The 17784-nt window shown below is 36.9% G+C and overlaps 1 protein-coding gene across 1 annotated transcript in view; it reads left to right on the top strand.

The window, feature by feature from the left end:
* Positions 1-17465, top strand: part of TIPARP (TCDD inducible poly(ADP-ribose) polymerase) — a 30276-nt gene extending 12811 nt beyond the window's left edge. The window contains exons 3-6 of the mRNA XM_026497345.4: positions 7518-7686; positions 9023-9183; positions 14484-14762; positions 15398-17465. Coding sequence (XP_026353130.1) covers positions 7518-7686; positions 9023-9183; positions 14484-14762; positions 15398-15845 — 1057 coding nt within the window. The 3' untranslated portion in view covers positions 15846-17465. The remainder of the gene's footprint in view (positions 1-7517; positions 7687-9022; positions 9184-14483; positions 14763-15397) is intronic.
* Positions 17466-17784: the final 319 nt, after the last annotated feature.

Genomic DNA, 17784 nt, shown 5'->3' with positions numbered 1-17784 from the left:
AGGATCACGCCCTGAGCCGAAGGCAGATGCTTAACCGCTGTGCCACCCAGGCGCCCCAGGAGTTTGTAATTTTAAAAGTTGATCTGTAAATTGAGCTAGTTGTATTTTTTACTGGTGGTTATTAGAGGATGTATTTTATGATAATTATAATTAGTATCTCATTTACATGTAAATGAGTTCTGAGTTATTTGAGGTTACTTGAAAGCAATTATTTTAAGTAATTTTAGCATTTACATACAATTGATTTTATAATCAAGTAGAAAAATTATATAAACATATATTTTAGCCCTCTTCCAATGTTGTCAAATTCTATATTCACAAAATGGAATTAATCAGTATGGTGCCCTAAGTACATGGCAAACAATTTTTATTGTCTACTTTGAGGTAAGATAGAAACTTCACAGTTTAAAGAATATTTCACTTAACAAATGAAATGTTTGCTCATCTTCATAGAAGGCAGTAACTGCATAATTTAAGGCAGTATAAGGTATGATACACATTTTTTAAAAATCTGTTGTGTGCTTTCTATCTGAGCTCTTGTAGAAATTAAGTTTCACTTCCTCTTCAGGCCATGGTTGAGAAGTATTTCTCACTTAAATTACCTTCTAGGAGCCTTAGGACATGTGACTGAACTTGGCTAAAAGTTAAGGCTGTATGACATTTCTGATGTTTTCAGAGTGCAAAATTTAATCCCATGCCTCTGTAAATAGATAGCAGTGAGATCTTCTGATCTCATAAGTGTAATTTTTATTTATGAAAGATCTTAGGCTTATCCACATCTTACTAGAAAGTTCTTCTGTGTTCTTTCCTTTGATCTGGTAGTTTTGCAATAAAAACAAACAAAAAGCCCAACGTAACAAAATTTAGCAGGTTCTTTTCCTCAAGTGAATATTATAATTTGCTTTTAGTGGTGGCATAGGGCAGAGGAGACTTAAGTATATGGTATTTTTTAGGGTATAGGAAGCACTTAGGTGTACTCAAATGTGTCTTAGTACAAAGGTTATTGAGGATAAACTATGTTATGTGTTTGCTTAGTTCCCCACATGCTTTTGGAGAATATAGAATTATAAAAGCTTAAAAATGGTATTCTTTCATGTAGGAAATCTGCCTTCCTTTTTTCTCATCTTATTTATCCTCTCGTTTCTATTTCACAGTGTTCATTTCTAGAATGACTTTAAGACCACAGTTAGATGTCTCACAATTTGTAAATCAGACATGGTCTTTAACACACAGATCAGTGTGAATCTAGACAGCATCCACTCACTAACTTGCTGCCTTCTCATTCACCTGTTTCCAAGATGTCTCAGGACGCACCAAGGGAGCAGCACAGGCAGTCAGATTTTTGCCTTGAAATGCTCACCGTTTGAAGAATTGATTCCTAGAAACTCATTGTATCTTAAAGCGAGGAATATTTTTACCTACCCAAAAATCATTTGAGGTATTTAGAACCAGAAACTAAATCCATGATCCAAGTTTGATGTTAATTATTTTACAGAGTGAGCTGAGCCTCAGTAATCCTGTCTTGATTTGGTTAGGGTGTCCTTAGAGGTAGACAGATTTAATTGTCAACATTTGATTCTTAGCCTACCCATAACTACTGAGGGTCATATACATAATAATGTAAACTTCTAATTTTGATTTGTAGGCATGTCTGTGTCTGTAGCTACTTCTGGATTTTTACAAAGGGGGAAATCAAGTTGGTACTAAGACCCACGTCCTAGTGTAGAAGTACAGAATTTTAACCTCTGCTAAATATTGAAAGATGTTGCCTTTTATGTAAGAATTTTACAGAAAATTTTTTATTGTCCCAGTAACTCTGTGCTGTTTGAGTCAGATTAGCAAAAATCTTAATTAGTAAGAATAAATGACAGTTTACTATGCTTCTGAAGCATAAAGTTAGAATATGTAGTCCTCTAAAGTTTAATAACTACACTGCTCTCACAAAATATGTTGGTATTGTATATGCCATGGCTCTGATTCTCATCACCTTGTAACATATTTGAAGGGATATATAAGCTGCTAGATATCCAGCATTGCTAAATGAGTTCTGGAAACATCAAAGCCAGGTATCAAAAGCCAGCTATATTTTGTGTGCCTGTGAAATTTCTTTAGCAGCAGCAAACATGTCCCATCTGTCATGCCTGCCTCAAGTCCATAGCAGAAGAGCCTAAATACTCTCTCTACTTTATTTGATCTTTATCCTTCTATTGTTATGACCCTCAGTTTGGGGAGAAATTTTCACACTACATCACAGTAATAAAATAAGAGGACCTATTAATTGTGTCTAGTTAGCTGATTAGGGCAGGTGTTAATTAGTTTAGATCACAGGTTTATCCTTGTAGAAACCAATTAACTCCTAGAGGATGGAAGCCAAATTTCCGAAATCTAGCCCATCTGGTTAAAACTGTACAGAGGAGGATCCAGAAAATTTATATTTAATTGACTGCTGCTTAAATGTGAGTTCTGTATTTTAGTTGCATCATCTTCCCACTTAAATGTGTTCCACCTCCTACAATTCCTATCTCATGTAATAGCACCTTATCCAGTCATCCAGATCAGAAACATGGGACACATCCTACTCTACATTCCCTTCAGCCTCACCTGTAATCCTATTTTATGCAATTAGATTTTAACTCTTAAATACCTCTCAAAACCACCCTACTGTTGCCTCCTTAGTTCTCTATCATCATTTGTCTCGTGCAGTTCTAATAGCTACAGATGGCTAAGCATAAGAATAAGTATTAATAATAATTAACATGCTAATAAATATTTAGCAAGTAAGTGCCTATCGCCACCCTTCCCCCACCATTCCCCACCCTCTCCTACCAAAGATAAACAAATCAGTCCTCTATACCACCACTGTTGGAGTAGGTTTTTAAAAGGCAAGTCTGAACTTTGTTGAAAATACACCAGTGATTCCTACTGCCCGCAGAATCAAGTCCTGACCTTAACCCAGCATACAAAGCTTTTCATTTTCTGGCCCCAGCCGACCTATCCAGTCCAGTCTTATCTCTTATCATCCCCCTCACACACCCATACACCCTGACCTCCCGTATGAACTGTATGTACTGCATGCTCTTGGGTCTCTCGTGCCTTGTTTGGTTGGCTTCTGCACATGTCAGTCACTCTGCATGTGATGTCCTGCCTCCCATTGTTTGTTTGGTAGCCAGCCAGACTTGGCTCTCATTTCATCTACTCTAGGATACCTCCCATGAACACTTTTCCTCACCCCTTTTTCAGCAGAGGTAGGCCCTCTGCCTCTGAACTGTTCCCAGAGCACCTTTGTGCCACATTTCACACCGTTGGGTTTGCTTGTATCCCCTTTCCTTACTGACTCTGGCCTTTTTCATCTTATCCCTAGTACATAGCCCAGTGCTTAATCAATGTGTCTACTTAAGATTTTTTTGTTTTTCACATTTCTTTCTTGGATTCAAACAACTTACAAATACAGAGAAACTGTTGGGTTACATTCCTTACTGAGCTCCCAAATGCATAATCCCAAGAACTGTTTATCTAACAAAGAAAGCATGTTCTTACTAATTTCTGTTTCATTCAACTTTTTAAAAAAATAGTTTTGGTTTTCATTATAGCTCTGTTTATTATTTACATCATGGGCCCTGTTTACTTTCTTTTGTATTTGAAATATACATAGAAAAAATGATGGTTGTGGGACATTCTTTCTGACTTAGTGTGGGTGTTGGTGCTCTATGCATGGATAATAAATATTGGAAAATGTCTTACTTGGTATGTCAAGATATTTATTGAGTAGGAGGAGGAGAATCATTGTTATAAAGCATCTGAATTATGAGAATGGGTGTTCTTTTCAGAATTTAGTTTTGTGTCTAGATTCTTATGTTGGTATGTGTGATGGTGTGTTTGTTGGTTAAGCATGTGGAAACAGAATTAATATTTCAGCAATTCTAGTTCATTCTTCCTTTTGTAGCATAAATCATCTGTTTATAAGATTTTTTTTTCCTGATTCATGATAGGGTTATATTTTGGGTAAGTCAGTACTGATTGATTTAACCACATTATATATTTGGTCAAATCTAAATCCTGCACAGTGGCTATCTCCCATATTCTCTCTTTTCTGGCTATCCCTTGGTGGGGATGTCCTTAGGCCAGATAAGGTTCTCATCTACCAGGATTATTGCATGCTGCTTTTACAGAGCCTCCCTCTACCCCCGAATCTCTAGCATTGTCTGTCTTTCTCAGTCTTCACACATCCTCTATGTACTGCTTCGACCCTTTATCACCATCTGTTCAATACTCTAAATTCGTACTCTTAAATTTGAGGCTCTGAGACCCTGGGCTTATTTCCTCGGTTCATGGCCAGACATCTCTCATGTTGCCTATTTTATCCTGGTTCACATTTCCTTACCTGTTTTGTACCCCTGTTTATAAGATTTCCTTTTCCAGCTATTTGCACTGCTCCTGTCCCTCCCTATCCCTACCCTTCTTCCAAGAAGCAAAATGCTTAAAGAACTCTTTTTCTTAACTCTTTCACATAATCCTTTCTTTGCTGGTATTATTTCCTATTATTTAAACTGTACCTAAAATTCTTTCTCTTAAAAAGCTATCTTGAATTGACACAGTAAAGCCTCTTAACTTTTTCTGACCTTTATCCATTCCTAGACACCAGTAACCACCTCCTGTCCCATAATGCTGCTTGCCTACTCTTTATCCTCTCATTCCCAGGGCGTACTTGCCACTGATGAGTTTAGATAGGCAGATGTACGGACTCTGGTTTTGTGTTTTGTTAGTTATTTCTCTCTTGAAGCCCCTGGAAGCCAGGAACTACATCTGTTTAATTCTTTGTGTATTGCCTAATACAGCCTACCATCACCATTACCACACATACATGACTCATAGCTGATTTCTCATAATAGGAAACAATGGTTTGATAAAGAAGAGTGATGTATGTTGAACATTTGGCATCTGTATTGCATGCATTTTTTACTGATGCAGATGGAGGAGAAAAGAAACTCTTGGCGTTGGATTTTTTAAGCATTCCCTGTTTAAGGGAGAGCAGGTGGTAAAATTAATCTTATAAAAAGATAATTTAATGTTTTTCAAATTTGTTGTTTTGTCTCTGCAAAGTCTAGAAAAGCATATTGAAAATCAAATAGAGCTAAAACAGTACTTTGATACATCAATCCAAAGAACAGTTGATTGTAGTAAATTAGGATTTGTCATAGAAATTTCATAATGCCCAATGGACTGAAATGCACAGAGGATGTGGCAAAAGCTGCAGTTTTAGATGTCTTTTTCATGCAAATCATTATCTATGAAGTCTTAATAATACAGGCTTACACAGAAATTGCTAGAGTGATGTCCAGAATAAAATCTCGTACTTTAACAGCAAAAAGCATTGGCTGTTTATAATGCATATTAACATAATAACTGCTGTTCTAAGAATTCCTTAAAGAAAATACTGAGGATTTAACTCATAATTGGGAACAGTTACTGGGAAATGAACTTAAAGCAAGAAAATCTGTTTAGAACTGGAAATTACGTCAAGAGGGAGAAACAGGTTGGTATCTCTCAGCTCAATATCAGATTCTCCTAAAATTAAGTGAAAATTGCTTAAAGCAACTTGATGTGAAGTTTAGTTTAGGTATCGGAGTTCTGGTTTTCAGTGTTTTTTCTTCTTTTTTAAAGGATTTTCCAGAAACATTTTTCTTTTGAATTAGATACCCTTATTTTACATAAATCATTTTAAATAAAGAGGTGTCCAAATGTGACTTTAAACTACATTTTATTGTCTTATTTCCATTTCACACTTAATTAAAAGTATATGTTCCTTTTAAGATCATATCCTACTAGTCAGTACTCTTTCTTTTTTCTTTTCTTTCTTTTTCTTTTTTTTTCTTTCTTTTTTTTTTTTTTTTTGTCAATACTCATTCTAAGGAAATTAGGGTTTGGGGAAGCTCTTGAGGAATATTTAAAGGAACATACTGCTTTTTATTAGTTACATGCTTCATGGCACCATTAGTTGGATATATGACTCGATGACTTGTGTTTTTTTTTTTCCAAATAGAATCTGTTTCAAAAATTATGAACATTAGGATGGAGGGTGAGAAATAGATGGTTCTTTCCCTGACATTTGCCAGGGGTGTTTATTGAGAGATGTTAATAGATATTCATGGAATAAAAGGAAGAGAGCATTGTCACAGTTTTAGAAGGATACCTTATAGCCCTCATCATGGTACTTCAATATTTACCTTAGCATATTAAAGGGACTGAGGAGTGGCTGCAGTAAGTAAATTGTTTAACTTTGTGTAAACAAGTTTTTTCAAACGTTTGACCACAGAATGCTTTTTACACAGAATTCCTATTAACAGTCCTTTAAACAAGTGTTCCAAGAGCAGAATTTAGAAAGTGTTGTACTAACCAACAAAACTCATAGGTCAAAATTAATACCCTTTTCAAAATCCTAATTTACAGCCAGGAAATAAGTTAATTATTGGGAATATTTGTTCAAACACCTGGATTTCACATGAACCAGTCATTGTGAGTGCCACTAGATATGGAGTATCCTGTGTATTATAGACATCCATTTAGAAATCTGTTGTGGAAAGGGTAGAAAGATGAAGGAATGTGTTTGGAAATTTAGTCACTCTGCTGATACCTATAATGTTACTTTATGATGTATTTTATTTTTCATGTGTTCTTAGGGACATTTTGAAACATACACAAAAAGAACAGTACAATGAACATTTTTCCAGTTACTTAAAATAATGGTTCAGATGTTTCAAACACTAGTCGAAGTTCCATTAAAAAAGAAAGGTTGTAATTGGACCACCCATTATAATTTCTTAAATGATATTGATTCATATAGTGGGATTTTACCCCAGTAGAATTGAGATATTTATGAAGTGTTGATTCAGCAGCAGCAGACCAGATAACAAAATGACAAAAACATTCTCATAGCTAAACTTCATAATAAACAAACTATTTTTTCCTCTTCATGTTTTGCCAGCTACTCCCCCTCTGGCCCCCGGGGTAAAGATAGTATTGATACTAGGTAGAATAGCAATACTGGTCTTATCTGGATTTTTTTTTTCATTTTTTCCTTTTTTTCCCCTTTCATCAGGCAGTATTATGTATTCTGTATTAACTCTGGTAAACTGACGCCTCTAAAAAAAGGCAATCTTCAAGAGAAGTTTCTTTTGTTTCTCTGCCTGCTTTCCATGTCAGCTTCACCTTAAAACTGACTCCCTGATTGGCTGAAACCGAGGGTGGGATTATGTTGATTGGTTTAGGTCTGTGATACTGTGAGATGGCATCAGTCAGTCCTACCATAACTCTCTGGCCTGGAACCTTCGGTCTTGTTAAGAAAAGGCATGTAGGAAATGGAGAAACAACTGGTAAAGTCCTTTTACTCCAGATAAGACAAGTTTTGAAAATTCTACAGCATGCTATACTACATATTTTTAATGTCTTATGAGATGTTTAGATATTTTTATTTTGCAAATGTATTAACAGTTCTTTTTTGGGGGGGCGGGTCTTTTTAGAGGACACGAATTTTGGGCAGATTTGAATGCCATGAATGTGTATGAAACAACTGAATTTGACCAACTGCGAAGGCTGTCCGCACCACCCTCTAGCAATGTAAACTCTATTTATCACACAGTCTGGAAGTTCTTCTGTAGGGACCACTTTGGATGGAGAGAATATCCTGAGGTATTTACAGGTTCTTTTTCTAAAAAGTGAATTTAAATTTTTCTTGTCTTTCACTGTCCTTTCCTTCTAATCCTTTACAACAGTGACTAGACAGAACAACAAATCAAAGAGCTTACTGATGTGACATTGAGTCTTGTTGATATAATTAACATTATTCTCAATTTTTCTGAGGATGTATTTCTTTCCATTAATCTGGAATCCATAAATACCACTGTTATCAGAGAGGTAAAATGCTTTCCCCAGTATCTTATACTGTAGAGACCAAGTATTTACATTTTAAGTACTCCGACTCAGTGCCCCTTTGAAATAATTTTAATGAGATGAGCACTGGTGTAATTCTGGCTATTTATGGCTCCTGGGCTCATGTTCATTGGATCATGTGTTACACTTAGCATCTCGGAAGTCTAATGGGAAACAAGCACTCTTAAGCCCCTGGAAGAAATACTTGAAAATGTTTATTGAGCTGTGGTCAGGCAAATCAGTCATTTAAAATTCTGTCATATGTGTACATGTATCCTTAGTCTGAGATGGTAAGAATAGCTCATAAATCACAAAGTAAGGTTTTAAAATGATGATGGGTTTACTTTGCCTCTGAATGAGAATTCTGAGTCAAGTTTAAAAACAATGAAATGGACTTTAGAGATTAATTTCACATTCCAAAGATCTGACTTCTTTGATTTGATTAAATTCATTTCCAGTGTTAGAAAAAGGGAGAACTGACTTATTTACCCTTAGGTTTTCTTTTAAGGCAATAGCAAAAGAAAAAACTACCTAGTATGTTAATTGCTTAATAATACACAATGGAATTAAGATTTCTGAGACTCTTTTAAGTAATCACTAGTATCTAATGCCTTCCAAGGAGGATAAGAGGCTATTTAAAATGTATTCTCAGAATACTTGGGCTGTCCCTGTGTTTTTCCTCTGAAAGATTTCTTGGATTTGAAACGTAACTGGTTTATTTGAACTGTATACACTACCATCTTTAATCCTCTTCTGAAAATTCCCTTAAGAAATAGAAACAAAAAAATCTCTGGGACATTGTTAAGGCCCCAAAATAGAATCTGGGCCTCACATGTTTCATAAGGTGGAAATCCATGCTTTTCTGAAGAAGGAGCATCTTTCTATTCTGTTTCTTTGCCCCCATATCCCCCCCTCCCTAAAAGTCCTGTGTGTGAAGGGAATTAATTTAATTCTCTATACTTTATTGAAACCTTTCTGATGTTAACAGCAAGGTTAACTGTTTTTGCCTTTAGTTATTATAGTAACATTTTTCGTATTTCATAGTGATTGCTTTTTTCTAACTTCTTTTTCCTTTACCTTCTGTTTTCTACTCCAGTCTGTTATTCGACTGATTGAAGAAGCCAACTCTCGAGGTCTGAAAGAGGTCCGATTCATGATGTGGAACAACCACTACATCCTTCACAACTCATTCTTCAGGAGAGAAATAAAAAGGAGACCCCTCTTCCGTTCCTGTTTTACACTGCTTCCGTATTTACAGTAAGTGTTAATGGAAAGCCTTATCTTTACTTTCATTTACAGCGTACAACTGAATGCCAAAAAGTAAAAGATTTTAAATTAAGAGACTAATATGGTTAGTCTAGAATGTGAAGTTTTGAGTTATTCTATGGGTTTAATTCTTCAAAGAGTAGAGTTCAGATAAGCTTACAATTAACCTAACTAAAAGACTGATTAGCCAGTGGATTTTTTTTTTTTTTTTAAAGATTTTTATTTATTTATTTGACAGAGATAGACAGCCAGCGAGAGAGGGAACACAAGCAGGGGGAGTGGGAGAGGAGGAAGCAGGCTCATAGCGGAGGAGCCTGATGTGGGGCTCGACCCCGGAACGCCGGGATCACGCCCTGAGCCGAAGGCAGACGCTTTAACCGCTGTGCCACCCAGGCGCCCCAGCCAGTGGATTTTTTTGAACTGAAAAACAAGTAGAAGTAACGATTTTGTACCACAAAAAGTAATTATATCTGGAATGAGGCAGTTTGCATTTGCTTCCTTTGTGGAATATTGAGTTTCCTGATGATAACCGTCCGTGTATTGGGACTACTTCCCAGTATAGGTAAACTGCGAGGGCAAGTAGGGGGAGTTCTTCAAGGTGGCATTCTCATTTCCTAAATAAGGCCCACCTTCCTGTAATATTCACTAAAATTACCTGTCATATTCCTAGGTTGAGACTGAATTCAACCTTCTGAATTGTAGGTGAGCTCTTCTTCCATTTTCCCAAGTGCCATTTCTTCTTCCCCACCCCTAGATAGCCCACCAGCACATCTCCATTGATGCCAAAAAGGTGGAGCATGTTACCAAGAGCATTGCCATCTTTGAAAGTTAGTAACTCTAGGGAAATCATTATGTACTCTTATCAGATACACCATATTTAGAGCCTGATTTTTAAAATAATGCTAGGTTTACTTGGTTTTATGGACTGGGGAGGTCTAGAGTAATATTGTTTTTTCTCTTCTACTGATCTTAGAGATGCTGTTTTTATCTTCTTACTGATTTTTTTTTTAAATTTCAGTTTCAAACTGTGTTTTTCCCAGATCATTATGACAGAATTTTAATGATTCTAATTATGAGATTGCAAAGGGAACCTTAAAAACAAAGTACAAATGAATAAAAATTCCTGAAATACTCAGTATCCAAAAGCAATTTTTAGTAAGACTGATTTTAGAAATATATGTTGGCTTTGGGTAAATGTGTATTTTCTTCCTAATCCAAGTGTGAAAAATTTTACCTTGCAGGGTTTTTTTTTTATTAGAAACTAATAAAAAGGCCATTTCTGTGATTTCACTACCACAGCTGGAGATAGTGTCAGCGTCCAGTAGTTAGGAACATATTGTCCTCCTAGTGAGACAGTAGAACTCATTAGTGAGAGCAGCAGCTTGGCATGCTGAGCCAATCAAGCAAGATGTAGCTTCTGAGTGAGAGTAAGAATGCTCATTCGAGTGCTGCATTGTTGGGGGAGTTTTACAGAATGGTGAACATTGATTTGTTTCAATCCTAAAACAAGTAATTATGGAATAAGCCCTCCCCCCTCTTTTTAGACTTAGGCTTATTTTGTAAAAGTATGAACTATGAAAATAATATAAGCAGAAGTAGAATTATTGCCACAAATTTGGCACCTTACTATTTGTAATATAGGCTTACAAGAGAACAAAGAAAGTCACTCTTTTATCTCTTCCTTTCTCTTTCCGAAATTTCCTATTTTAGTCTTCTTGTCTGAAAGAGTGATAATCAAGTATAAAGTAAGAGCTTAGCAAATCAAAAAGATTATGCAGACACTTCAGTGAGAAAAGAGCAAAGAAGCAAGCAGCAAGTTCACCAGGGTGGAATGGGTAGATGCAGCCTTTCAGTTCCTATCTGCCCTAGAGTCTGGGGCTATGAGGCACTCAGACTGGCCTAGTGGGAAGAAAGTAGAGAGGGATTAGTTTCAAAAAGCAGACTGCAAAAACAGATTCCAGAAAGACCATGATTTTAATCTTAGCCAGGAAGAAAGTTTTGTTTTTAAGTGTTAGTAAATGCAGAGGATCAGATTAAAACATAAGTGTCAGAAAGGCCAGTTATCAGGAAATCAGAGATGCCTAGGAATTGGGAATGCCAGAATAAGGGAGGTGAGGAGAGGGGGCTGGCTTACTTAATCTATGAATTTCCTGCAAATCTGACTCCTCATAAATGAGTTTCCCTGGTGTTTTTAATTCCTTCCAGTTTCATTGAGCTATAACTCACATACAACTCTGTCAGTTTAAGGTGTACAGCGTAATGATTTGACATATGTATATATTGCAGAATGATTACCACAATCGAGGTTAGGTAACATCCATCACTCATAGTTACAAAGAAAATATTTTTTCCTTGTGCTTGCTGCTTTTTAATGAGGCTGATAAAAAGGAGCTTATTCTTTAATATTCTTGGAATACTTGAGCTGAGGCTGCATAAGCAAACAAATCTCAGATTTAGAGGCTTAGGAGTTCATTTCAGCTGAAGGACATCTATCCTGTGCAGTCACCCTATGGTCATGGGAAAGCCTAATAGAGTTTCTTTGACTTCTCCCAAAAAGGATGATATGAATTAATTTTTACTTCATCACTGAAAGTGGGTTAAGAAACATCTTTTGCAATGGCAAGGGGAGGGAAGGAGAGTGTAAAAGATGACCATGAATTCTGAAAATCCATTCTTCAGAGGTCCTTGAGTACAAGTTCCATACCCTTCAACTTTGCCTCTTTGAAGAAGGCTGGTAACAGCACTGTGAAGCACACGGTATGTCATTGGAATACCCATGAGCTGAATACAAACTCAACATCCTCAGATATTAAAGCCACATTTGTAACTGTGCTTGGAATATATGTTTCTGACTCGTGGCAACTGGAGTGTAAAAGTCCATCAGACAGTTGTCTATGTGCATTTTTATGTTTTAGCCCAATTAGGATGTTGGCTTATTAAAAGTAAGCCTCTGTAGATAGGAGTGGATGATAATTATGAATATAAAATTTAATTTAATGTTTTAGGATGGATAGGATTTACTTACACAGGCTCATCTTCAAGTATGTATGAGTCTTCTTTGGTCATCAGTGCCAGGATTTCAGTACGCCTGTGACAGCAGCCTAAAACCTATTTGGGGCAGGGTGTTTGGGAGAATCTTACTTTCTTCCCCCAACTCAGAAACTTCTTTTGGTAACTTCAGTCCCTAATAATACTGGAAAATCTGGTAGGCTGGTACTCTTTTTTGCAGAGCAGGAATAGCGGGAACAGCTAAAAATAAGGAGCTTATACTCTGTGTTTCCTGCCATTTCTCCAGAATAGTGATGGCTTTTGAAGGAGTTACCTTTCAGAATCTGATTAAAGCAGTGGGGCCTCTCTTCAGAAAAATGTGCTAGTGAATGAAGGCTCTGGAGAAATCTGTCAGAGCTTTATGAAAACGCTCCAGAGGACAAGAACTATTATGCCTCTGCCAGGAAGGTTAGAGAAGCCAGTGCCCTTTTAAATTGACCCCTGAAGTTAAAAGCATGTGGGGGATTCTGTAAGTCCTGGCTCCTCCTAGAACTCCTATCTATCTGTGTCTCCCAAGGGACGTTGAGGCATGCTAAATCGTAGGCACAACCACTTGAAGGGGGCAGGTGTTAGAGAATGCAGTTGTGCTTTTTAGCTTCTTATCAGGCCATCTCTTAAAAGTCAAAATACTGTGTGAGGTGGCAGTGGTGGTAATGGGAGTCAGGCATACCTTCGTTGCAACCCTGGTACACATCCATCACTTTCAAGCCTTAAGGGGAAAATGTGTATATATATATACTTCCTATATATATGTATATGTGTATATGAATTGGGAAGTATGTAGTAGTGGAAAGAGTATACGTCTAGAAACTGTGTAGATAGGCCTGGATTCAAATCCTGTCCCTGTTCTCTGCTACTATGCTAGCAGTTTCTTTATTTGAAAAGTACAGATAACCAAGCCATCTTGCAGGGTTGTTACAACAATTAGTGATACTGTGTGTAAAATGCCTGTCCATAATATGTGCTTACTATAAGGTAGCTATGATTATGAGGAGGTAAATGGTAAAATATGCTCTTGGAGATTAGATGAACGTTCACTCACAGTTGTAACCACTGTGTCACAAAGCTCTTTTGAAAATTTTAGTTTCCTAATCCATTTGGCAGACTTGTTTCCTTGTGACCACTCTATGCTGAAGAGTGTTATAGTACCCTGGCCCTGAATCTGGGTCTCAGGGCTAGGATTTCCTTTCTCTCTAATTCTTCCTTTTTGCTCTGTTTTGAAAATGGCCAAGAAATGTAATTTAAATTTAAGCATTTAATTGGGCAGGAATAATTATTCGGCTGCTACTTACAGAAACTCACCTGTGAAAGTATAACAGACCTGAATTTAAAGGTTCAAGGATAAACATTCTGGTGTCTAAAGCTTAAAGTAATTAGCTCTATCTTAAGCACACCTAAAGTTATAAAATTTGAATACAATTGATGACTTTGCTGTTACATGTCATATTGAAAAATGAAGCAAATGCCAAATGTCAGCTTTCAGTGCCTACTCCGATGATTTTTGTTTGTGTTTATACAAAAAGTATAAGCTTTTTAATTTTTTAAAAATTTATTTATTTTAGAGAGAAAGAGAGCTGCGTGTATGCGTGCAGGGGCAGGGGACAGAGGGAGAGAATCTTCAAGCAGATTGCCCCCTGAGCGTGGAGCCCGACATAGGGCTCGATTCCACAACCTATGAGATCACAATCTGAGCCTAAACCAGGAATTGGACACTTAACTGCCTGAGCCACCCAGACGCCTCTAAGCTTTTTTATTTTTAATATTTTATGTCATCTTCCTGTAAGCCCCCTCTTTCCTGCCTGCCTTATTTTGTTTCTGCATCAGTCTGCTCCCCCCACCTACATAGCCTTTAGTAAATTTTCTGCTTAGTACAGCAAAGTTTGAAGACTACATATAAATTATCATCGTTCTCTTGAGACAGTTTCTTTAACTATATTGGCAAAAGAGGAGTCTAGGGTTCAAAGTAAAGATATTTATAAATTGGCTCTTGCTTGCTTGCTTGCCTTGCAGCAGTACACCCCAGGGTTTTCTCCACAAAGAGGAGGCCAGGAAGAAGCTAATAAAGGTTATCTATGTACAGGCAGTGTTACTTTAAGATTTATTTTAATACGTAGCATTTTCTATATTGTTTTTTAAACAAGTACTTAAGCTGTATAAATTACAATTTTAGATACTGCATTAGAGCACTATAATGTGAGGTGTACTTAAATGTTTTACATTGACATTCCTCCTCTCCCCTCTAGGACACTTGGTGGTGTTCCCACACAGGCTCCTCCACCTCTTGAAGCAACCTCATCATCACAAATCATCTGCCCCGATGGGGTCACCTCAGCAAACTTTTACCCTGAAACTTGGGTTTATATGCATCCATCTCAGGACTTCATCCAAGTGCCTGTCTCTGTAGAGGACAAAAGTTATCGAATCATTTATAATCTTTTTCATAAGACTGTGCCTGAGTTTAAATATAGAATTTTGCAAATATTGAGAGTCCAAAACCAGTTTCTTTGGGAGAAATATAAAAGGTGAGTCTGCAGTATGAAAAGTTTAAGAGTTTTTCTTAATGTTGTTAATGACAAATGCAGAACATAATAGTAAAGACTTTCACAAAACCTAATATGTTTGTAGTTTTTCATGTATTAACTCACATATACTCTTCATAACAGACCGTAAGTTCATTAACTTGCCACAGGTCATACAGCTAGTAAGGTATGTGTTGGAGTTTGAACCCTAGCGGTCTAGCACCAGAGGCTTTGCTCTTGATCACTTTACTATGCTGCCTCTCAAGTCAACAAACAAATGTAGTACAAAAAGAATACATGCAGGTTTGAGTAATCTCAGAATTAAGAGACACTCAGGTTGGTGGAATTAGACAAAGAAGTTGTCCTGAGAAGGTAAGTTTGTGAACTAGATTGGTAATGGAAGAGAGAGCAAATGAACAGGTGTTGGGGGAAGAAAAAAAGGGAGGGGGGCTTTTCTTGTCTGCAATGGAAAAGATAAGTTTAAACTTCTGATATGATCTTTGATAGCATTTTGCCCTTGAAAGCTACTTTAATATTTCCTCTTCATTGAAACTGTAAAGAAAAGTTTATGACTACATCTTGCCTATTAAATTGATCTATACCTTCCTTCTGAATTCCCTGTCCACTCTTTGCATTAGGAAAAAGGAATATATGAACAGGAAAATGTTTGGCCGTGACAGGATAATAAATGAGAGACATTTATTTCATGGAACATCCCAGGATGTGGTAGATGGAATCTGCAAGCACAACTTTGACCCTCGAGTCTGTGGAAAGCATGCTACAATGTTTGGACAAGGCAGTTATTTTGCAAAGAAGGCAAGCTACTCTCATAACTTTTCTAAGAAGTCCTCCAAAGGAGTCCATTTCATGTTTCTGGCCAAAGTGCTAACTGGCAGATACACGATGGGCAGTCATGGCATGAGAAGGCCCCCTCCTGTCAATCCAGGCAGTGTCACCAGCGACCTGTATGACTCTTGTGTGGATAATTTCTTTGAGCCTCAGATTTTTGTCATTTTTAATGATGATCAGAGTTACCCTTATTTTGTTATCCAATATGAAGAAGTCAGTAACACTGTTTCCATTTGAAAAATCTTGGTACTGCTAAATTATTTGATATGAACGCAATCCAGCATTTGTAGCAGGTTTTGGATGGGTGGGACAGAGTGGGAACAGCATTGGACATTAATAGGGCACTTTTAAGACCCATTTTTTAAGTGCTAGAAAGTGGAATTTTTTTTAAAGAAAAACACAAGTTTTAAAATGACCACTTATTCTTTAATTATTTACTAATTGTTGTTAGTGTACTCAGTGTGGAAAAGACTACCGATTGCATACTCTTCTTTTCACACTTGTACATATAGGCAGCAATGGTATTAGAAGCATTTTTAAAAAGAAACTGAACAGCCTAACTAATTAAATGTGACTTAAGCCTGGTAGAAGTTTGGCCAAATGAAATGGAGGCTGTGAGCAGAGTGAGGATTTTGTTTATAATAAAACTGACTGGAGCTAGTACTACCATACTTATTCCCTGTCCAAAGCGTCACTTACAGTGTAGGATAAGTTCATGAAATTCTGGTGGGTGGAAAGAAATTTTTATTGCTATCAGCAGAACTGAAATGTATCACCCAGTCAGAGAGCATCAATGACTTCAACTGTTCTGCAGAGTTTGCCTGAAGATTCAGAGGAAGTAAAAAAAAAAAAAAAGAACCATTTGAAAAATTTTTGTCACCAGCAAAATTTTTCACTAACTGGTTATATGAAACATGACTCTTGTGTTGTTAAACTTCAGCCTTAGAAAACTCAGTCTCTTCCATTATCATCTACCCCAATCTGAAGGAGTTGGGCAGCTAATGTGGTTAAAGCCAGTGTTGAGGATTAGTAGTATTGCTTTATTTTAGAGTTCCAGACCTAGGCCCTGACTGAAGGTTTTAGAGAAAGGAAGTACATCTGTAACTGAATTGGTAAGGTTTATTACCGTGCTTTGCACAAAGTAGACTCTCAAAAGTATTTGTTGGCTTGGAGATACTGTTAAAGGTGGTTATCCCACCCCTATGCCTGCTCTGCCAGATGCAGCTGGGTTCCCTGGCTGACTCTCTATTGTACACTACTTAATGGAAACACAAACTTGGAAATTGTGCCACTGGCCCAGCTGGAGCAATGTTCGGTGTATGTGCTAATGCCTCAGTTCGGAGAGGTAGCAGCTAGGTATACTTTGCCTTAAGCAAAGCAAATACCTGGATTTACAGAAGTGGAAGTGGTTGTTCACAAAAGAATTCACTGTGGAATTCTTTCAGATACCAAGCTCTCCTAGTATGTTTGTGGTTATTTCATTTACACAAAACTTTTCAGGAACTCCTGTGTTGTTTAAAGCAAGATATATCTATCCTGATGTCTCAGTGAATCAGTCTGTTCAAGCACTTATCAGGGCTTCCACACAATTATTTATTTTGCCCTAGTTGATCTTGTTGTTTGCTGCCATTGGCATGAAACAGCCAACCGTGGCTGTTAACAGTTGTTCTTTCATTCGATTATAACTTGTAAACCAGTGATTCCCAATCTTTTTCAAGTTAAGACACCTTACCATTGCTTATTTGATTTTATGAAACTTGTTCCTTTTTTTCTCCTTAAAGGAAAATAAAGCTTTATGACATATTTATTTTTTTAATAAAACTAAGCAAAAATAAAAGTTCCGGTAATTCTTTAAAACTTCTGTTGTTTTGGTTCCATTTAAGATAACTGAATTCAGCACATAGTGGATGATCTATCTGTAAATGCTGGTTGATCGGTTGAATGAATGTGTGATTGAGTGACTGAATGAACAGACCCAATCAGAACCTGCTGCTTAAACTTTGTGCTCTAGGAATCAGCAGAAACTGTGTTAGGTAGCAGTCTAAGTCACGAGACAAGACTGAATATTTTACTTTGCAGGTAAATATTTGAGGAAAAGGGACAAGTTGTATATCAGCAAACAGCTATAGTCAAAAATGTGAGCAGATTGTCCCCAGCAACAGGTGCTGAAGGAAAT

Source organism: Ursus arctos, unplaced genomic scaffold (genome assembly GCF_023065955.2).
Source record: "Ursus arctos isolate Adak ecotype North America unplaced genomic scaffold, UrsArc2.0 scaffold_20, whole genome shotgun sequence".
Classification (NCBI taxonomy): domain Eukaryota; kingdom Metazoa; phylum Chordata; class Mammalia; order Carnivora; family Ursidae; genus Ursus; species Ursus arctos.
The sequence above is the reverse complement of the archived record's forward strand: the minus strand, read 5'-3'. Positions and strand labels throughout refer to the sequence as shown.